This window comes from Bolinopsis microptera, chromosome 13 (genome assembly GCF_026151205.1).
Source record: "Bolinopsis microptera isolate Bmic1 chromosome 13, MBARI_Bmic_1.0, whole genome shotgun sequence".
In the NCBI taxonomy this organism is placed as follows: Eukaryota; Metazoa; Ctenophora; class Tentaculata; order Lobata; family Bolinopsidae; genus Bolinopsis; species Bolinopsis microptera.
In genome coordinates this window covers 2,017,003-2,040,331 of record NC_087084.1, presented here as the reverse complement: position 1 = coordinate 2,040,331, position 23,329 = coordinate 2,017,003, and the positions used below count along the sequence as shown (strand labels likewise).

Here is a 23,329-nt window from a genome sequence, read left to right as displayed (position 1 = left end):
GCGTGCAGTATCCCCTGCACCCCCCCCCCCCCCCAGATTAGATTCGCGACCCGGAATCAATGAGATGATGTGGCTGGCAGCGTCTGACAATTAATGTGACACTTGACATGGGAGACGGCCCGGTTGAATCAGCCAAGGATGGTCAATAGGATCAGGATAATGAAAATTATTACCACATATTTTGTCTGTGACAGTTAATCATTTTCCAAGCAAAGATATTTGTTTAATAAATTGACTGAAGCGATAACTAGCTGTAAGGCCATGGCTCTGGACATGACTACTTAAAACTACTCGAGCTCTTGAGCATTTCGTTTTATAGTGAACGATGTACTTGATGATTCAATTAATACTTAGATACTTCATGACTCCAAAATCAAGAAAATTTCTCAACTTAGTATAATATAATTATAACAAGAAAAAGGCGTTACATAGCGGGATAAAAGTTTTTCTGAGGAAGTGGTATAATTCACATCTGATTCTGAACATATATACAAAATTTACATCATACATCAAATATTTGTGAGTGAGTGTGCTCATGATTAGTTTTAAAGTTTAAACATATATAAATACATTGAAGTGGATAATAATTTACACTTACAGCAGGCCCGTGAAGTCTCTTTTGGTGCCTTTAAAATCGTAATGACACTTGTAAATTCTGGGAAAATATTACAAAAGAGATTGATTCTCATTCCTCAATGAAGTAAAAAATACCGTTATGATCATCATAATTTTTAATCAAAATTGTGTGTAAGGCCGGAAAGGGTAACGGTCGGCCCGGCGGATATATTAATCAATTCACCTCAATTCAATAATTCTTCAATAATTGTGCGAATTACTAATTTTATTACGATCATCATTTCTTGTTAATAAATATATTCAACTAAATAACCCTTGACTTCATTTGTTAATATGAGCATGTTTCAAAATCCATCCGTCTGATATGATTACTAAAAGAATTGATCGCAAGAATTCCGATCTCAATCAGAGCTCCGCGCCGCGGTATGAACTTCGCATAAAAGCAGCTGCAGTCCGCGCTACACATCAGCCCTCATAATAGTCAGTGGAAGATCTGAGATCTCTGGAGGCGGTAATTCTTGAAATTCCTAGATGTTACTGTGCTGCAGGTTAACGATCCTAGGAAGAGCGTGGGTTATCATCTCCGGCTGGTCGTCGTCCTTGCCTCGTCTGTTGTCCCGTTTGTTCTTCTTTCCGAATATATCTTTGGAGACTGAGCGTGTTTTGCCTTTTTTGCCCGTGTCTGAAATAGAAAGGAGTGCTTGAAAATAAAGTAGAGACTCATGATGAAATAGATAAACAGGTAACTGTTATTGTACCCAATATTATTGTATCCGGAGAAAGTTTGCTGAAACATCCTAAATTAGCGCCTAAAGTTAAAGTTAAAGTTAATAAATCTAAAAAACTGACCTGATTTTGAGGCAGACTCCTCCTTTTTCACTACTTTAACAGGGGGTGGAGAAACAGAAACAGAAGGTCCCCTCTCCTTCTTTTCCTTCTGTTTGTTCTCTAATTTAGTACATTCCTTCCTGTGGCGGCTGGTCCAGGCTTTTAGTTTACACCGTTGAGAACAGAAGGAAACAGTGAAACATCTCGTACAGGGAGAGAGTTTTACGCCTGAAATATATCACCATTAGGATGGATATTGAATTTTTGGGGTACTATCAACTTATCAAGGTAGCAGGTAGAAAGTTGTAAAATCCTAATTTCGCTAGGTATATATCAATTATTAATGATTTTGTATCAACCAAATAACTAATTAATATCAACTGATCAATGAAAATATCGGCTAACCAGTGCTGCGACCACACTCGTAACAATACTTGAACAGCATCTTTGGTTTGTGTCCTTTCTTTCCCTCAGCTTCCATCAACTCTGAGAAGTGACAGATTGTAGGATTATTTTGCATGGAAAAGTTTTAAATCGGTCATGAAATATTGCCGCCAGGTTATGATGGAATCTCGAACACGGTAAACAAATAGCAAACCCTGCTCGCGACTACTTGGGCGCCTAACATATAAATTAAAGGTGAATGAAAAATGTATGCAGAGTATAATAAAGAATTACACACACATACACACGAATGGTTAAAAACTGTGGACACTTTAGATGTAGATATTTCTATTAGATGTATTTCAGGATATGGTATGTGATAAACATGCTTCGTGTGAAAAGATGATGATAGCACAAAGAAAGCACAGATCAATAGAAGGAAGATGGAGATTAGGCTTCGCTAGCGTGAAGCTCATCGTCTTTCCTTGTTGGACCATCGGTACAAGCTCTCTTACCCTGTTTTTCACCATCAGCACCCATTTTTACACCATTAGCGCCCATTTTTACAGCATCAGCGCCCACTTTTTCACCATTAGCGCCCATTTTTACACCATCAGCGCCCATTTTTTCACCATTAGCGCCCATTTTTACACCATCAGCGCCCACTTTTTCACCACTAGCACCCATTTTTACACCATTAGCGCCCAATTTTTCACCACTAGAGCGCAGTTTTTCACCATCAGCGCCCACTTTTTCACCATTAGCACCCACTTTTTCACCATTAGCGCCAATTTTTGCACGACTAGCGCGTCTGTTGGACTTTGAGGGTGTTTTCTTTAAATCACCTAATTTGTTCAATTTTAGGGAGGGGCACCAAAAGGGGAGGGGGCGCCAACAGGGGGGCGCCTTTTTCGGCAGGGGGGCGCCAACAGGCAACGTTACGCCACTGCTCCAGCACTTTCATCTTGTTCTGGACCTGCGTTAACTCTTAGTGTAAAACGACTGTCCAGACTTCCAGAGATTTTTTAGTAAATGGGTACGGAGAAAAATAATTTTGAGATATTTTAACTTTTAAGGTATTGATGGATAAATCTCAGAGCATTCGAAACATCAGATAAGCCATGTAGAACATCATTGATAATGGTAAATTGAACGGACCAAGAATGGGGCCCTGAAGTGGGGGCATCTGATTACTAACGACACCAGGCAACAGTTTGCACCCCCCTCTCCCCAGTTTTAAAGATGATTGGCAAGAGTGCCAGTATCTACAACATCAATTATATTATTAGGGTTAAGCAAAATAAATAACATGGATAGCAACAAACAAATAATACTTCTCGTCTTCGCTATTCAACCTTAGCAGGTTTCCACTCTTATGGTGTGTTAACATTATTAAAGGATACTATTTCTCATCCAACAGATTAATTCTTAAAATTTGGCTTGAACACCACCCTTCTCAAGGAAATATATATCGACTAGTGAACAAATTAGTGAACTAATTAGTGAACTAATTAGTGAACTAATTAATGGACTGATTGATTTTATCAAGTACCTGCTTCTTCTCTCATGGTCTGTTCCCGTTTCTGGACCTCGTCCCTGAGAAGTGTAGACATGTGGTTGAGGAGGTTGGTTCTGGCGATGTATATCTCCCTCTCGGCCGGGGTCAGGGCGTGGAATGGAGTGTGCGCTATTCGTTTGTCCTGTGTAGTGGGATCGGGTTATCAGGGATCCGCAATTATTTAGTGAGTGATTGTATCAGATAAAAGCCTGGATATATATGTATATTTAAAGTTTATTTCATTATCATAAGTTTCAACAAAGCTAGCTCACACTCAGCTTTTAAAAGGAACTGAAGCTTATTCAGCACTAACCTGATAGAACACATGCATAGCGTAGTCTACAGCAGTTCCCATGTGTTTCCCACTCTTTCCCACAGGAACCAAGGACATTATGTCCCCTCCCACTGTCATCAGCTGGTTTATTATTGCTGTGGGGAGGTTTAGTTAGTGGAGACACGGGGACACAATTGGGTTTAGTTAGTGGAGACACGGGGACACAATTGGGTTTAGTTAGTGGAGACACGGGGACACAATTGGGTTTAGTTAGTGGAGACACGGGGACACAATTGGGTTTAGTTAGTGGAGACACGGGGACACAATTGGGTTTAGTTAGTGGAGACACGGGGACACAATTGGGTTTAGTTAGTGGAGACACGGGGACACAATTGGGTTTAGTTATTGGAGACACGGGGACACAATTGGGTTTAGCTAGTGGTGACACGGGGACACAATTGGGTTTAGTTAGTGGAGACACGGAAACACAATTGGGTTTAGTTAGTGGAGACACGGGGACACAATTGGGTTTAGTTAGTGGAGACACGGGGACACAATTGGGTTTAGTTAGTGGACCATGAGGGGTATCAGTAGGGTCAGGATAAAAGTACAAGCTATTCCCTGGGTACAGTGAGTCCCCGCTACATCGCACCCTCCTAATATATTCTGACACAAGTTCCCACCAACTCTACCAAAACTAATATAAGGGTCTATCTCGCTGAGATCCAGAAAGTTAGTAGCAAACAGTGTGATCTCAGCTAGTCCTACAAAACACCAGAACACAAGGTACCCCGCACAGCTAACACTATATACTGACTATACAGTCCCAAAACCATGCCTCCATCAAACAACGCTATATATAAAATTTGAGATGTTATAAACTTACTGTCTTATTGTCCTCTGCTGCAAGACTGAGGTTATACTCGCTGAGAGCGATGATGAAGATGATAGCAGTTACATCGTCAAAACAATGTATTGAGTTACAGAAAATGAATAGCAGCCGGTTTACACTTTACAGAATTGCACATGATATATACATGACACAGGGGCTCCGTCACCAAGCAGACGATCGAGCAGACGAAACAGCTGACAGAGAAAATACAAGAAGTGATTCCGAGCGGGTGTAAGAAAGTAAGAAGGGTGTAAAGTATAGGTAGCTCAATGTACGAGTGTGCACGTGTGCGCGGCTCCGACGGGCACTAGTGGTAATAAATAACCATGAGCTGATATAATGATTTCCCGCCAAATATGAAACAGCTAGTACTGTGTCTTCTAGAATGTTCGCTTGGATGTTATGACAGCTTAAGACAGATATTTACTAATCCACAGTTCAAATCTTTGAGGATGAAATTGTAAATGTAGGTATATAGTTGAAATTTAGAGATGTTTAGCTATACCGAGCTGGTTGCGTGATAATGATAAATTTGTTGATTTCTGCATCTTCAAAACTTTCTTTTTTCGAAAAGGAACGCAAAGCCGTTTCCAGTCAGTCCGACTAACATTATCAGACTGAAGAGTTTTCCCACAATCCGGTCCGGGGTCCGGAAAGCGAGTGACAGGTGTAAGATATTAAACTCTGCAGCTGCTGAGTGAGAGGTGCCTATTTGATGCTCAAACTAGCTTTTTCCTAGTTTCCGTCACACACCGAGATCGGTGTGTAATCGGTCACGTGAGGGTCGCCCGAGAGTCACGAGGTAGGGATTGAGCGCGCTTAGTGGCGGCATATAGCACGTGATATTTGCACAGCCAATTACGCGCCATATACGGTATAATCAATATATAATTGCGTGCGTGCAAGTAAATATTTTGTAAACAATGTTAGTATAAAGTTAACTTTTGCTTGGATATAAACATGCAAGTGTGAGGTAGCATAGTTGGCAGTGCACTGGTTTGTTGCTCAGATGGGTGAGAGCGAGGATTTGTCTGAACCATCCTCGAAATCGTTGTTACGTTGAAAACTGTAACTCAGCTCGATTATCATGTTACCTAGCTAGTAACTTGGTGATTGAACAGAGAGTGGAAAACCAGACGAAAGTAAAGATGAAGTCTCGGGGACCGGGGAAGCGGCTGATGATGGGCAAGAATAATTAAAGCGCCCTAGGCCGCTCCCCAAACCAGACCAATAACACATTTTCTGAAAATTTCTAATTTTCGAGGTAAAACTAAAGGTAACATTTTTAGCGACAAAATAGGCATATTTGTATGTTGTAGTAATATCATCAAATTTCTTAGATCTAGATTTCTAATTTCCTTTACGCTTTAGAACTGGAAGAACTGGTGAACCTGGTGGAGAGTGAAAGAGCTAGTTTATATGGCAGGACATGACAGGTACGGGTGCATGTTTATTGATATTCTCCCTGTTGATTTTTTATATTCACGACATAGTTGGCCTGTACGAACTTTTAAAAGGTGCCGAACTGTACGAATTTTAAAAAGCTGTCGAGGAATTTTTACCGAATTTTAAGAAAAAAAGTTTTGTTTTTTGATTACTTCAGTCCGAAAAATTGAAACCTCAAACTGTTAAATCAGATTTCTGAGTCGGACACTACAAGTTTAGGTGATAATGATAGCAAAGTTGATGTGATTTATTGCATTGATTTCCTTGATAAAGTTGAAAAGTGATTTTCATGCGTACTAATACTTCAGTTATACAATTTGTATTATTGGTCAAAACACAAAACTTAAACCCCTCATATTTCAAATTATAAAATTCTTGTAGTTAGCTTTTCGAAAATTTATGAGGCAAATTTTTCCCGAACTAATCCCGAACTTTTAAAAGGTGCCAAACTGTACGAATTTTTTACAAATTTTGTACGAACTGACCAACTATGATTCACGATGTCAATCTTTCGCAGCTCGGCGCGGCGTGGCCCAGTGGTGAATTTCGTTACTGGGCCGTGCTCAGCCTGTCATATTACCTGGGGACCCCAGGCTATTATGTTCATAAACATAATATTAAAGATTTGGCGGAATGACAGGCTGAGCGCCGCCCAGTAACCTGTCATTCCGCCTAATATCTATTCATATGATTATGAACAGAAATATAAATAAATAATACTAATAGCATGAGAACCCGGCAGGTTAGCAATAGCATCTCGCCGATCTTACGCCGAATTTGTGGATTGCAAAAATCATTATTTGCGCGGCCGATTAGTTCTGACGTTAGCTATAGTTACTATAGTCATAAAGGTTCTTTCACATGAACTTACCGGCAAAATATCGTTAAACTGGTTCAGAGTTCAAAGTCACAGTTTAAATTTATTTCACAACTGCAATTAAATACATTTATCGGGTAAAATATATCGGGTGGAAGCGTTTTAACCAATAACCAGGTGTACCCTGGCTCCACAATATTAATGCGAAGAATTTGTTTCACTTCTAAATGAAAAGCTCAATCACAGGGTGTACTATTCCTTTATATCTTCAATTTGAATACAACATGATCGTATTAGTAGTAGCAGCAGCAGTAGCAATGTAGCATGGAACCACAAACCATGGATGAGAGATGCAGCTCCTAGCCGGAAGATATTTAATAAATGGAAGAGGATTGCTAACAATCTATACTAATGAACAGGTAGCGAGTTTAGTACGATAACTATATGCAGATAGTATACAACAAAAACTAACGTGTAACGCAAAACTCTAACAATAACATTTAGTGGTGATGTGGAAGATACTGCACGTGCGCGTGCAGTATCCCCTGCACCCCCCCCCCCCCCCCAGATTAGATTCGCGACCCGGAATCAATGAAATGATGTGGCGGGCAGCGTCTGACAATTAATGTGACACCTTACATGGGTGACGGCCCGGTTGAATCAGCCAAGGATGGTCAATAGGATCAGGATAATGAAAATTATTACCACATATTTTGTCAGTGACAGTTAATCTTTTTCCAAGCAAAGATATTCGTTTAATAAATTGACTGAAGCGATAACTAGCTGTAAGGCCATGGCTCTGGACATGACTACTTAAACTACTTGAGCTCTTGAGCATTTCGTTTTATTACAGTGACCGATGTACTTGATGATTCAATTAATACTTAGATACTTCATGACTCCAAAATCAAGAACATTTCTCAACTTAGTATAATATAATTATAACAAGAAAAAGGCGTTACATAGCGGGATAAAAGTTTTTCTGAGGAAGTGGTATAATTCACATCTGATTCTGAACATATATACAAAATTTACATCATACATCAAATATTTGTGAGTGAGTGTGCTCATGATTAGTTTTAAAGTTTAAACATATATAAATACATTTAAGTGGATAATAATTTACATTAGGCCCGTGAAGTCTCTTTTGGTGCCTTTAAAATCGTAATGCTGTAATGACACTTGTAAATTCTGGAAAAATATTACAAAAGAGATTGATCCTCATTCCTCAATGAAGTAAAAAATACCGTTATGATCATCATAATTTTTAATCAAAATTGTGTGTAAGGCCGGAAAGGGTAACGGTCGGCCCGGCGGATATATTAATCAATTCACCTCAATTCCATAATTCTTCAATAATTGTGCGAATTACTAATTTTATTACGATCATCATTTCTTGTTAATAAATATATTCAACTAAATAACCCTTGACTTCATTTGTTAATATGAGCATGTTTCAAAATCCATCCGTCTGATATGATTACTAAAAGAATTGATCGCAAGAATTCCGATCTCAATCAGAGCTCCGCGCCGCGGTATGAACTTCGCATAAAAGCAGCTGCAGTCCGCGCTACACATCAGCCCTCATAATAGTCAGTGGAAGATCTGAGATCTCTGGAGGCGGTAATTCTTGAAATTCCTAGATGTTACTGTGCTGCAGGTTAACGATCCTAGGAAGAGCGTGGGTTATCATCTCCGGCTGGTCGTCGTCCTTGCCTCGTCTGTTGTCCCGTTTGTTCTTCTTTCCGAATATATCTTTGGAGACTGAGCGTGTTTTGCCTTTTTTGCCCGTGTCTGAAATAGAAAGGAGTGCTTGAAAATAAAGTAGAGACTCATGATGAAATAGATAAACAGGTAACTGTTATTGTACCCAATATTATTGTATCCGGAGAAAGTTTGCTGAAACATCCTAAATTAGCGCCTACCATAATTGAAGCTTTAAAAAAGTTAAAGTTAAAGTTAATAAATCTAAATAAACTGACCTGATTTTGAGGCAGACTCCTCCTTTTTCACTACTTTAACAGGGGGTGGAGAAACAGAAACAGAAGGTCCCCTCTCCTTCTTTTCCTTCTGTTTGTTCTCTAATTTAGTACATTCCTTCCTGTGGCGGCTGGTCCAGGCTTTTAGTTTACACCGTTGAGAACAGAAGGAAACAGTGAAACATCTCGTACAGGGTGAAAGTTTTACGCCTGAAATATATCACCATTAGGATGGATATTGACTTTTTGGGGTACTATCAACTTATCAAGGTAGCAGGTAGAAAGTTGTAAAATCCTAATTTCGCTAGGCATATATCAATTATTAATGATTTTGTATCAACCAAATAACTAATTAATATCAACTGATCAATGAAAATATCGGCTAACCAGTGCTGCGACCACACTCATAGCAATACTTGAACAGCATCTTTGGTTTGTGTCCTTTCTTTCCCTCAGCTTCCATCAACTCTGAGAGGTGACAGATTGTAGGATTATTTTGCATGGAAAAGTTTTAAATCGGTCATGAAATATTGCCGCCAGGTTATGATGGAATCTCGAACACGGTAAACAAATAGCAAACTCTGCTTGCGACTACTTGTAAATTAAAGGTGAATGGAAAATGTATGCAGAGTATAATAAAGAATTACACACACATACACACGAATGGTTAAAAACTGTGGACACTTTAGATGTAGATATTTCTATTAGATGTATTTCAGGATATGGTACGTGATAAACATGCTTCGTGCGAAAAGATGATGATAGCACAAAGAAAGCACAGATCAATAGAAGGAAGATGGAGATTAGGCTTCGCTGAAACTAGCGTGAAGCTCATCGTCTTTCCTTGTTGGACCATCGGTACAAGCTCTCTTACCCTGTTTTTCACCATCAGCACCCATTTTTACACCATCAGCGCCCACTTTTTCACCATTAGCGCCCATTTTTACACCATCAGCGCCCACTTTTTCACCATTAGCGCCCATTTTTACACCATCAGCGCCCAATTTTTCACCATTAGCGCCCATTTTTACACCATTAGCGCCCAATTTTTCACCACTAGAGCGCAGTTTTTCACCATCAGCGCCCACTTTTTCACCATTAGCACCCACTTTTTCACCATTAGCGCCAATTTTTGCACGACTAGCGCGTCTGTTGGACTTTGAGGGTGTTGCTCCAGCACTTTCATCTTGTTCTGGACCTGCGTTAACTCTTAGTGTAAAACGACTGTCCAGACTTCCAGAGATTTTTTAGTAAATGGGTACGGAGAAAAATAATTTTGAGATATTTTAACTTTTAAGGTATTGATGGATAAATCTCAGAGCATTCGAAACATCAGATAAGCCATGTAGAACATCATTGATAATGGTAAATTGAACGGACCAAGAATGGGGCCCTGAAGTGGGGGCATCTGATTACTAACGACACCAGGCAACAGTTTGCACCCCCCTCTCCCCAGTTTTAAAGATGATTGGCAAGAGTGCCAGTATCTACAACATCAATTATATTATTAGGGTTAAGCAAAATAAATAACATGGATAGCAACAAACAAATAATACTTCTCGTCTTCGCTATTCAACCTTAGCAGGTTTCCACTCTTATGGTGTGTTAACATTATTAAAGGATTAAATATTAAAGGATACTATTAAGATTAATTCTTAAAATTTGGCTTGAACACCACCCTTCTCAAGGAAATATATATCGACTAGTGAACAAATTAGTGAACTAATTAGTGAACTAATTAGTGAACTAATTAATGGACTGATTGATTTTATCAAGTACCTGCTTCTTCTCTCATGGTCTGTTCCCGTTTCTGGACCTCGTCCCTGAGAAGTGTAGACATGTGGTTGAGGAGGTTGGTTCTGGCGATGTATATCTCCCTCTCGGCCGGGGTCAGGGCGTGGAATGGAGTGTGCGCTATTCGTTTGTCCTGTGTAGTGGGATCGGGTTATCAGGGATCCGCAATTATTTAGTGAGTGATTGTATCAGATAAAAGCCTGGATATATATATTTAAAGTTTATTTCATTATCATAAGTTTCAACAAAGCTAGCTCACACTCTGCTTTTAAAAGGAACTGAAGCTTATTCAGCACTAACCTGATAGAACACATGCATAGCGTAGTCTACAGCAGTTCCCATGTGTTTCCCACTCTTTCCCACGGGAACCAAGGACATTATGTCCCCTCCCACTGTCATCAGCTGGTTTATTATTGCTGTGGGGAGGTTTAGTTAGTGGAGACACGACGACACAATTGGGTTTAGTTAGTGGAGACACGGGGACACAATTGGGTTTAGTTAGTGGAGACACGGGGACACAATTGGGTTTAGTTAGTGGAGACACGGGGACACAATTGGGTTTAGTTAGTGGAGACACGGGGACACAATTGGGTTTAGTTAGTGGAGACACGGGGACACAATTGGGTTTAGTTAGTGGAGACACGGGGACACAATTGGGTTTAGTTAGTGGAGACACGGGGACACAATTGGGTTTAGTTAGTGGAGACACGGGGACACAATTGGGTTTAGTTAGTGGAATAACAGTTCAACAAATGCCATCATACTTCATTGGTGGAACATTATACAAAATAATATCCATGTAGATTGTAGACCTACAGATGTACTATTAACAAGTCGGTGATAGATTGTAAAATCCCTAATCTATTCATGCTGAAGATATTTCATAGAAACGTTAAACTTGAAGAATGGTACATTAAACAAACCTAATCTCTGTTCGTTACTTCTCCGGTGTTCACAAGTAGTGTCCACTGCAGCACACAAAGCTGATCCAATTGGTGAACCAAGGTCCAGAGATGGGTTAGCACCTTTCTGTAGCAGTAACTCCACGGCTGGAGTGTTCGAATTTAAGGATTAGCCAAAAAGAAAATGACCGAGTCGCGACCAGATGCCGTGTTCGGAATATTAAATATCGTGGAAATCCATATGTATTTTGTGATTTGCTGCACATGGAATTGAGCTTTTGATGAGTTCGGATCACAAATCACACCTGTCCTTATTACTTTATTGGCACCGAGTCTATAATTTAAAATTCTAAATTTACCCTTATCATTTCCACTGTATATTGCCAGTGTAAGTGGAGAGTGACCACTACACACAACATTAGTATTGGCTCCGTGTTCCAGTAGGAGTTTTATCACTTCTGTGCTGTTTTCGTAGTCTTGGTCCATGGAGCATGCCACTTGGAGAGGTGTTGAGCCGAGCATGTTCCCTTCACTGAAAAATAAGTTTTAATCTCGAATTCATTATCTTCACGAATAAGATAGGCCAGGAATTGTCACATCGATCAAAACAACAAAACTACCTGTGTTGAAAATTAATAACTTAACCATGCGGTAAACATGCAAATTTTCCTTTGCGCGGCTCAAAAAAAGAATGACGATACCACCCTTTCTTCATACTTAGCGGTGTTTCCATGGCTACAAAATAACTTGCGCGCTTTTGACAGCGTGTTGAAAGAGTGACTACGTAATCTTAACAATTTGAAGAAGAGCCAACACAAGCCATTAGCCAGCGTCCAATTCAGTTGTTTAATTACATACTACTGCCTGATTTAACTGAGTGAATACAAACTTGAGGGAAAGCTAGGTTTACTGTGTTAGACTAAGCTTTACACCATCTGAAGTGTCAGTATCGATGGAAGATCTGCCAGAGTGCCAGAGAAATATGCTGTTGACATAGTGCTATAAGCTAAGGTATAAATAACTTGCTAACTTGGTGCCAAGTTTACATGCTAGACCCTAGACCTCAGTGCGGGATCCGAAAACTGTGAAAGATTAGTACTCTGATGCGCGATTAGTCGAGTGTAAGAAATTATCCATGCATATTAACATGGCGTCTTACAGTTTAGACATGCAAAAGATGATTCAGGAGACTAATGACTTTAGCACGGTTATGAATTACAAATAGACTGGATTCAGAAAACATCATACACACTCATCCTCATTAAAGCAATTTGAACCCAATTACAGTGTTTAGGGGACAGGACAAAGAGCTTGTGCCAAGTTCTCTCACTTCCGAATAAGGTATAATTCGACCTTAATTTGTTTATTTAGATATGTTTCGAATTCCTACACAGAGATGCACCGTGCACTTAATCCTTATTGAATTTCATTATCGATACCAAAACATTTCTTAACAGCTTTTACACGTTTTTTAATATGTACCTTATAAACTTGATGAGTGAGGTGATCGCAGAGCATGAGTGGGGCACATTATTTTATACATCGGTTCTTAAGATAACCCGATCTCAGATCTGACATAGTATCATATTACATCATGTACATTGTACAACAATGTGTATACAGACTTCAATGCCCGGTTCTGGTGCACTACTTACTTAGCGAATGAGTGTATACATTGTCAAGAGAGAACCGCAGTTTTCATGGGGCAATAAGGGGTCGCTCACATATTACGTAATCAGCCGAGGGGGGGGGGGGGGGGGGTTCCAAATGATTACGCTAGTGCAATTATTACACAAAATCTATGTGTAAAATTGATTACGGAGGGGGGTCAACAAACCGTGGCTGTTTCACCACTTCAAGTTATTACACAAACTTAATCAACATCAGACCACAATAACAATATCATAAGTTATAAATACCATTATTACACTGCATCAATCTGTTACACATGTAAATGCAGAGAACGACGTCTCAAGAAACAAGAATTGTTGCTATCTGATATAACAAATATAACAGATTTAGAGTACTGCACTTAAATTTTCTCTCTTCTTCATCAGTTCACGACCTTCCATATTTGCGACAAGAGAAACGCTATCTTAGGATACGAGGAGAGTGGGGACTCCTCGAACTACATTAAATATATTCCTTCTTATCTGTAACGTCCTCAATAAATAGATTTGTAGAATTGTAATTGGTGAGTAATAACGGAGATGACTGACTGAATGACTAACTGAGCGCACGTTCAGAATGCATGTGCTATTATAGTTGCTCATTACATTACTTATTTCAAGACGCATATTATCTACTCAACTTCATATTTTAAAAATACCAGGAACGGACCTTTAACAAGTTTCAGAAGCTACCCTGTTTCTGATAACCATTAACCAGGACCAGGTACAGCTTTACAATTAACATACACTCAGTTCGTTATATAAAGACGGTTAACTTTGGCGAAGGCTTTAATTTTGATCATTTTAAAGGCTTCGACGTCTTTAATTCATCACAACCCGTCTTTAAATTTGCTGGTGGAAATAAGGTCAGTGTGTGAAATGTGCTTTATTACATCCCATCTATGTTGAGACCTGTTGTGGCGTCTTTCATATTTTTAGTTTACAATTACATTAGTTTACAATTACATTAGTTTACAATTACATTAGTTTACAATGCAGTGACTGGTGGCACGAGTGTAATCATTCACTACGTCACCCGGTCTCATCTAAACTACATTCGTAGTCCTCATCAGACTTTAAACAGACTCAGTAGACCTGGTATAAAATATTTCCTTGTGTTTCACTAACCTGTCAATTTCATCCACAGTTTTCCACTGCAGAGCTCCACTTCTAGAGAATGAGAGAGAGTCCTGAACGTTCGGATCTGCTCCTCCCTGTAGCAGGAGTTTCACTATAGCTGGTCCGCCTGCAAAACAACAGAGTTATAAAGAGAAAGTGTGGTAAACATATAAAGCGAAAGCGAAAGTAAACGTCTATAATATATTAATCTACCTATTATTATTACCTATACCTAATATTGCCTCACCAGAATATATGCCTGGAATGTACTAAACAAGACAGATAGCTCTCCCTAAATTAGATTGCACGTTAAAACGTTACACTAATGAGATGATGATTGTAGGGAGCCGACACTAAAGTCTTCATCGCAAGATTTCAAGCTGTAGAGGACAAAGGAAACTTACACACAAAACCTGATGTTTGCTAGTAGTGTACACTCAACACTTAATGTAGGTGGCCGCTTTATTCTTACATGTGGCGTGTGCTGCCAGGTGGTAAGTAAAATGGAAAGTGAATCAGTACTAAGTAGAAAGTGAGTGGAATCCGAATAGGAGATTATGTACAGTGTACACTACATACAAACTATACATAGATATAATTATATCTGAAAATACAGGACTCAGTAACCAAGTAAAAAGTTATCTTTAGAAGTTAAACTATAGTGTAAAATCATAACTTAGTGGGCAATATAATAATAACAATAAGAGACGGTAAGTTGATCAAACATTACAAGAGTACAAAAGGTATCCAAAAAAGACAGAGCTGAAGTCCAGAGCTGAAGTTAACATGAAACAATAAGTCACGTACCAGGACCGTGAAGTCCAGCCGCCACGTGCAGGGGAGACTTATGTCCGTACTTCTCCCCGAGCCGCGCAGTCGGGTCAGCACCTGACTTCAGTAGCAGCTCCACTGCCTCCACGTCAGGTGCTAGTATAGCTAGGATCAGTGCAGGGACAGGGACATAGCCTATTTTTGGGTCGGCACCTCGTCTTAATAAGAGTTTGATGGTTTCTCTTAGTTGTTCTGGTGTGGGGAGTGTAGAACATTGCGGTACCTGTAGGTCAGGAGGAATTCAGAAACAAAAACAGATAAATAGAAGTTAATAACATTTTAATATATATATGACGGTAAATTTAAGATTACAGAAAAACTGAAAAAGTGAAAGTACCTGAAGATCCTTCAAAACGTCGGCTCCCCGTACAAAGTATCTTTTACCATAAACCACTACTGTGGTGTATTCAGACCCGTCAGTGGGTTCTGTAAGGGGAAATGGATTATTTTATAAAGGAGCAAGTTAGGGTAATAAAATAATATATTATCATAATATTGATATTATGGCAATTCATAAAGGGGCTTGTTGGATGTGATTTAATTTAGTGAAGAAGAATCTAATTATAACCTTATCAGTTCTCATACGACAAGTTCATATCAAAGGTATCAAAATACAACTTGTTGTATCGACTAACGCGATCAATAATGATTGCATATAATATAAATACCAATAAATAAAGATAATTAATAACCGCTGAGGGATGAGGTAACCCGTGACACTTCTCCCTGTAGTGGTACCTCTTTCTCTACTTCTTTTTCTTCCTCATCTTTAATCCCGATCTAATATATTTTGTAGTAAATGACCTACTGTCGAAGCAACATCATAAGTCAATTAATAGATCGTTTCAAAAATAAAATCGAACTGGTGAGAATAGATGTGGAAATGAAAGTGAAACTTTTGAAAGTGAAAGTGAAAGTGAAAGTACCTCCTCCTGATCCTCGTCGTCGGATTCGTTAGCTATTTTAGAGGAAAGAGCGAGCTGAGCGAACATTTCTATTGGCCCGTCTAATGTTTCATTAGCTCCAGATTTGTGTAAAGGCTCTGAAAACGTGTAAAACTGTTAGATTGGTGCATGTTCAGTGGTTAACCTTGCTTTTATTATTTAAATCCGTCAAACAGAAAAAAGTTAAAATCAACATAATAATAATACACAGGAAACAAACATAATAATTAAATATTATTATTATTAAATACGTATGTTATAATACGTATGTTATAGTACGTATGTTATAATAAACAAACAACATAATATGTTATAATAAACAAACATAATAATATGTTATAATAAACAAACAACATAATATGTTATAATAAACAAACATAATAATATGTTACAATAAACAAACATAATAATATGTTATAATAAACAAACATAATAATATGTTATAATAAACAAACATAACAATATGTTATAATAAACAAACATAATAATATGTTACAATAAACAAACATAATAATATGTTACAATAAACAAACATAATAATATGTTACAATAAACAAACATAATAATATGTTATAATAAACAAACATAATAATATGTTACAATAAACAAACATAATAATATGTTACAATAAACAAACAAAGTAATATGTTACAATAAACAAACATAATAATATGTTACAATAAACAAACATAATAATATGTTACAATAAACAAACAAAGTAATATGTTACAATAAACAAACATAATAATATGTTACAATAAACAAACAAAGTAATATGTTACAATAAACAAACATAATAATATGTTACAATAAACAAACAAAGTAATATGTTACAATAAACAAACATAATAATATGTTACAATAAACAAACATAACAATATGTTACAATAAACAAACATAATAATAATATTTAGTTACAATAAACAAACATAATAATATGTTATAATAAACAAACATAACAATATGTTACAATAAACAAACACAATAATATTTTACAATAAACAAACATAACAATATGTTACAATAAACAAACATAATAATAATATTTAGTTACAATAAACAAATATAATAATATGTTATAATAAACAAACATAATAATATGTTACAATAAACACCTACCTTTCCTGTGTCTGAGACTATACCCACACTGGGAGTTGAAGTAGAGGTGAAGATGACACGCCACCAGAGCTGACACCCCACTATCTGTCAACTGGTTCACGTTTGCTCCGTTATCTAACAGGATGTTCACTATCTTTGTTTTGCAGAATACCTGCGGGGTGCCGGAGCGTGATAAAGTGTGACGTCACGTGATTAAGTGTGACGTCACGTGATTAAGTGTGACGTAACGTGATTAAGTGTGACGTCACGTGATAAAGTGTGACGTCAGTGATTAATTGTGACGTCACGTTAGGGCTTTAGGGGTACACCGAGAATGTTTACTTTCATTTCAGTTTTAAGTGTTATGTTATACTCACGCTTGCAGCGATCAGAGGGGTAAGTCCGTTGAAATCAGCGACGTCAGGTCTTACACATGTGTGTTGAAGTAAGTAGACTGTAGCTGCGTTATCACCTGTTAGTAAAGTAGTCGTTTTATACATTTATTCGGATTTTTATTTCAGAAATAATTCAGTGTGCCTATCTTCTACCATGAAGTCACAAGATTAGATGTTGTTAAATGAGTCGTTTTTACCTTTTTTCAATTCGTCATTTCAGAAATAAATTGCCTACTATGACTTTTTATCACGCAGCCTCTCTTTCAATTGAATAAATCTTAACAATTTTAAGTTTACCTTTGAGAGCAGCGAGAAGTAAGGCTTGAGAAGCAGTCTCTAGATTTCCCATCGGTTTAGCATCCTCCGGCCTGTTACACGTAACAAACCCTTGTGTTACCTCCCTCATGTCACACGTGTCACAATCTGTAAAATCTAACGTTTTAGTTAGTGATTCAGAGGATTTGTAAAGCGTAACTTTCTACTTCTTTACTACAACAGCTGTTTTTTATATCGAGCGTTCACACTTCACAGTTCTGGGCTTACTGTTTTTGGCAAACTTTAAAATATATTTTCTTATTTCTCAAGACTAGGTTCGGACCAGAACAGCACTATAAAACACTCAATCTCCGAGTAGAAGATTATGTACACTACATACAAACTATACAGTATACATAGATATAAGTGAAAATACAGGACTCAGTATCCAAGTAAAAAGTTATCTTCAGAAGTTAAAGTATAGTGTAAAATCATAACTTAGTTGGCAATAAGAGACGGTTAGTTGGCCATTACAAGAGTACAAATCAAACTACAAAAGGTATCCAAAAAAGACACATAACAAGCCAGTTATCTACGAACCTGGTGCAGGATCCTCTATATCCAGGACACTAGCAGGAAGAACAGAGTTAGAGAGTTTCACCAGAGAGCAACCCCTCCACACACCCCTGTCTTCTGTTGTGTTCTTGTAGGACATGGCTCCTTCCCCTGACCTGTCGTCCTTTTTATACTCCCCCTGAGGTGGTGTGACGTCACGTGAGAAGGTATGGTGTCACGTGACTGGGTGGAGTCAAAACTGTGACGTCACGCATCTTTGAATGATTATGTCATGCGGGATTACATGGTATTGATATGACGGTCCTTTAGGTCGGTTTTTCAGTCTTTTATTTCAAATATTTTTCGAGGTAATTTACCTTTTTTTAAGAATCAGTTTCGAAGGGCTTTACACTGATCACCACAAACCTTGAAAATGTTGCCATTAGAAAAGAAGAACTCTCCCTGGCCATCCTTAGCATCGTCCATGAACTGTCCCTGAAACTTGTCCCCCGAGGGCCAGGTGTACGTACCAGCACCACATCTCTTATCTTCCACAAACTCACCTTCGTACACCTGCGGGTGCCGGAGAATGGGATGAGGTGTGACGTCACGTGATAAAGTGTGACGTCACGTGATAAAGTGTGACGTCACGTGATAAAGTGTGACTTCACATGATAAAGTGTGACGTCACGTGATAAAGTGTGACGTCACAGTGGGAGGATGTGACGTCACCTATATTGCACGCTAGTGATATCGTTTTATCCGTTTAAATGTTTATTATCAAACTTTCTCAAATTAATTGGGTCTGGATGAGTAGAGAAATTTTAATTGTCTGCATGTATTATATGATGGTTAAAGTAGTAAAATTATTGAATGTATCTGAGTTCTGAATATCATATCCTTGTATAGTTATATAAGCATTCCTGGAGTCAAGTTTTATTAACATTTATTCGACGGAATTCCTAACCGTGGCTCCATAACGAGACGCATGACTGCAACTCAGGCAAATACCACAGCTGTTTCTGAACAGAGAACACCCAACTTAAACTTTGAGCAGGCAATCTCGACTTTACGTATAACGAAAGGAAGCTAAAACGGGAATACTCGCAATACACTAGTTTATTGAGTGATCAATGGACGTCACATGGAGGTCACACGGAGGTCACATGATGCAACCACTATATCTGTAGATCCTTACCACATTCCGACTCACATATTTTCAGTTACCCACACATTCGTTTGTCTTCAATAAGGTTGAAACTTCCATTCCATTCTAGATCATTTAATCCGGGTTCGTTATGTTGACCTATCTGCTCATCATGAGCTTTATATGTGCTCTCCAACCAGCCATATCAGCAGCCAAAATGACAGTTACCAACGACATGGTCTTCTCAGGGGAAACTGCTACTTTGACTTGCTCGGTAACTGCTAATGAAGGTGAGACCGTGGGGGTGAAGATGTGGAAAGATTCTTCGGCTAATATAATTGGAAGTACTGCAGGTGATTCTGAGATGAATGATGTTTCGTACAGGATTGTTGATTTAGAAACTACTAGCGAGCAGGTTTTTAGTTGGGCCATAGAAGTTAAGTTGTTAACGATGGATATGTCTTTGATGTGCTGGGCATTAGTAGGCGGTAAACCGGTTGAAGAAACAGGACAGATTGATGTGGTTGGCATTACCAGTAGTAAAAACACAGTCACATTAACAGGTGAGAGTACCTCAGTTTCGTGTAGTCTCACAGGCACATCCTCTGAAGCAAGTATCACAGTTCAATGGTCTCAAAACAGCAGTCCCATAACAGGAGATGAAGGGTCCTACAGCTTGTCCACGGATTTCTTGGGTTCTGATAAGGTAGGGGTCTTCACTGCAAGTAGCATCACTTCAGATCAGACCTTCACCTGCACATTCACTGGCATTGGAGGTGGTTCTGTCAGCTCTACTGTGAATATTGATCACGTGACCATTACTCCCAACAGTTATAACGTTACAGGTGATGAGACCACCGGAACACTCTCCTGTGTCCTTTCTGGTGCAAACCAAGCTCCCATTAAAACGAAATGGCTTCGTAGTGATGAGTCTGAAATAACTGGGACTGACTCGGGGTTTGAGTTCCATTCCTCAGTGCCTTATGAGAACGGAGAAGAAACATTCCTGTTGTTTGTTGATCCTGCCACTGAGTCTAGCGAGTTTATTTGCTGCTTTGAGTTCATTGAAAATGTTGGTAAGACTGCAGTTGCTTTGCTGGAGGTCTCTAGAGAAGAGGTGATTGAGGATGAAGGAGAAGGAGAAGGAGAAGGAGAAGGAGAAGGAGAAGGAGAAGGAGAAGGAGAAGGAGAAGGAGAAGGAGAAGGAGAAGGCGAAGGTCAAGGCGAAGGCGAAGGCGAAGGCGAAGGCGAAGGAGAAGGAGAAGGAGAAGGAGAAGGAGAAGGAGAAGGAGAAGGAGAAGGAGAAGGAGAAGGAGAAGGAGAAGGAGAAGGAGAAGGAGAAGGAGAAGGAGAAGGAGAAGGAGAAGGAGAAGGAGAAGGAGAAGGAGAAGGAGAAGGAGAAGATGGAAATGGAGCGAAAGATGACAAAAGTAAGTAAAGTACAATAACACTTAATGTTTTTTCGTCTGATTGTTGGTATTGCTTCTCTTGGAAACTTAAATTACACACAACATACATTATAATTTATTTTCTTATTATTAAAAAAAAACGTTTGCAGATAACTTCCTTGTGATTCTGACGGGACTGGCGACATCTCTCCTAGTTACAAAACAAGCATTAGATGCTTAAGAGCGGAATCTCTACTTGATATGAAACAAGGCGCAAGCATTAGGTATTTGAGTAAAGACTTTAATTCATAAATATCACGAACGTGTTTCTGATCGTATATGAAGCTATTAGTTATGAACTTTTCCAAGTCTAGATTTGAACAATAAGTATTTTAGATTATTTACAGTATGGTGATTTTGTTGTTTGAGTATTTTACCCTACTTCATTTTTTAAGCATGGACAGTTTTTGAACAAAATATGTAAACATCTTCTGCACCGATTACCATTCAGTGCGCCAGTGAATATTCCGTTTTATGCTATAAAGTGAGTTGATATTTTTTGAAGTTTGAAGTGAAGAGTAATTAAGTTTCTCTATATTAGTAAATGCGAACTGTGATTTGTTTCTTTGTCAAATCTTTTAAGTTACAGAACTACAAATGTCACTATTTCCCGAAAACTATAAAATCTTACTACATTTTATCACAGTTAACACAGTGAATTTCAATTAGTTATTATTTATTATTTACTAAAATCACTCTTAATCAGTGATGATAACCGAAACTTTAAATAAATCTTAAAACTATGAAATGAAATGTAAAATATTCTCACCTCGCCTGTAGGCCACTGGTGAACTCCTTTCCCGTGTCTCTTTCCTTCTTTAAAGGGTCCCTGGTAAAATGAACCGTCCAACCACTTCTGGGTTCCCTGTCCTTCCTTTACTCCCGCATTGAAGAAACCTAGAATTTAATTAATTGATTAAATATTTAATTGTGTAATGTATACTCCTGCCAGTCAGGTTGAAACAATATAACATGCTTTTTTATAAAATTATAAAAAGATTTATCATCGATTGTTTTAACAATTTACAGACTAGCTGGGTAATTGCTTAATTAATTATAATGATAAAACCAAATGATTATGTTTTACCGTCGTATAAATCTCCGTCAGGGTAAGTCATTATTCCCCGGCCCTGTCTCTTGAAGTCCACTATCTCTCCATAATATTTAGCTCCTCCTGTAATGGGTAACTAGTTAATAGGTAACTAAGAGGTAACTAAAAGGTAACTAAGAGGTAACTAAGAGGTAACTTAGAGGTAACTAAGAGGTAACTAAGAGGTAACTGACAGGTAACTCACATTAGAACTTATGGTACACTAAAAGACTAAATGGCAGCAAACAAAATATAATGTAAAAACAAATTTGGTATTTATCTTGGTATTTATTGATATAATTCTCTTGATATAATTTTCAGCAGAATATTGTCTAATTTACCTTTGTACTCATATTTACAAGGTGGAAGGAGATGGTGAGGTAGTGTTCGTATTGAATCTCCAATCACACTCGGATCCACTGAACTTGTCATCTTTTGGTTTCACTTTTGGTTTTAATTTTGGTTTCACTTTTGATTTCACTTTTGATTTCTCTTTCTTGGTAAATCTCTATTATTCTCTTCAGTTTCTCGTCACGGTCAGAAATTATCAGTTGTTTCTATTTCTCTCTTCAGTTGTTGTTAAAATCACATCAGCTAGAAAATTAAACTTTGCTAGGGGAAGAGACAATAATTGTAAAATTTGACTTAAATTGCCATAATACTCAGTATATTTTATGAGTTAAAGAACAAAGCACATTTTAACTGTCTTGTCAGACTGTCGAAAAAATATGATTATAAAGTCTACAGAGACAGAACTATTTTTTGCGTTACATAAATTATACTTAACAGTATACAGAGTTTATTTGCGTCCAAAGCCCATGATTTCTCCTAAACAAATAAATGTACAAGCACGGATAAATAAATACAAAGATATAACAGCTGTACTACCTAAACAATAATACTTTTAAATAGTAAATATTTCGTGTACAGTAACAAGATGGCTGATAAATTAATAATTAAAAAATATTCTCAGATTCTGAGATTCAGGTTTGGTTTGCAGAATTGAATAATAAATATCATTTTTAAAAACGTAACTACGTGGCAGGTTCACTTTATTATCCAAAAAACACATGCGGAAAATTATTCAATTTAAGTTATCGTTTTTTAAGGTCATATCATAGTTCCATGCTCGTAAACTCTCGACTCGACTTAGGGCGGCTTCAACGTCCGAACAAAAGAACTTATCAAAAATGCTGGGGAAAAACTTATTAAAAATGCTGGGGAAAAAAACTTTAGACAAAAGCTACAAAAGAAAAATAATGTAATAATATCAAAAATTAACTTTTTTTCAAATCTGGAACTACTAAAAGTTAGCTAACGGTAAATT

The 23,329-nt window shown here is 37.9% G+C and overlaps 2 protein-coding genes across 2 annotated transcripts; one reads left to right on the top strand and one right to left on the bottom strand.

Moving 5' to 3' along the window:
• Positions 1–429: 429 nt before the first annotated feature.
• On the bottom strand, positions 430–22,604 carry LOC134825440 (uncharacterized). Its single transcript, XM_063837616.1, has 28 exons — positions 22,344–22,604; positions 22,000–22,086; positions 21,682–21,809; positions 18,744–18,890; positions 18,363–18,516; positions 17,805–17,939; positions 17,490–17,584; positions 17,134–17,284; positions 15,997–16,112; positions 15,763–15,850; positions 15,408–15,496; positions 15,047–15,293; positions 14,249–14,366; positions 11,810–11,982; positions 11,472–11,597; positions 10,849–10,964; positions 10,534–10,681; positions 9,629–9,952; positions 9,142–9,222; positions 8,758–8,964; positions 8,418–8,569; positions 3,660–3,791; positions 3,341–3,488; positions 2,736–2,764; positions 2,304–2,622; positions 1,810–1,890; positions 1,426–1,632; positions 430–1,258 (listed from the first exon to the last, which is right to left on the bottom strand). The coding sequence occupies exons 1-28, from the start codon at positions 22,432–22,434 to the stop codon at positions 1,104–1,106; spliced, it is 4,044 nt and encodes a 1,347-aa protein (XP_063693686.1). The 5' UTR covers positions 22,435–22,604; the 3' UTR covers positions 430–1,103.
• LOC134825161 (putative uncharacterized protein DDB_G0271982) lies at positions 19,535–21,597 on the top strand. Its single transcript, XM_063837309.1, has 2 exons — positions 19,535–20,894; positions 21,023–21,597. Exons 1-2 carry the CDS (start codon positions 20,592–20,594, stop codon positions 21,035–21,037), a joined length of 318 nt encoding a protein of 105 aa, XP_063693379.1. The 5' UTR covers positions 19,535–20,591; the 3' UTR covers positions 21,038–21,597.
• Positions 22,605–23,329: the final 725 nt, after the last annotated feature.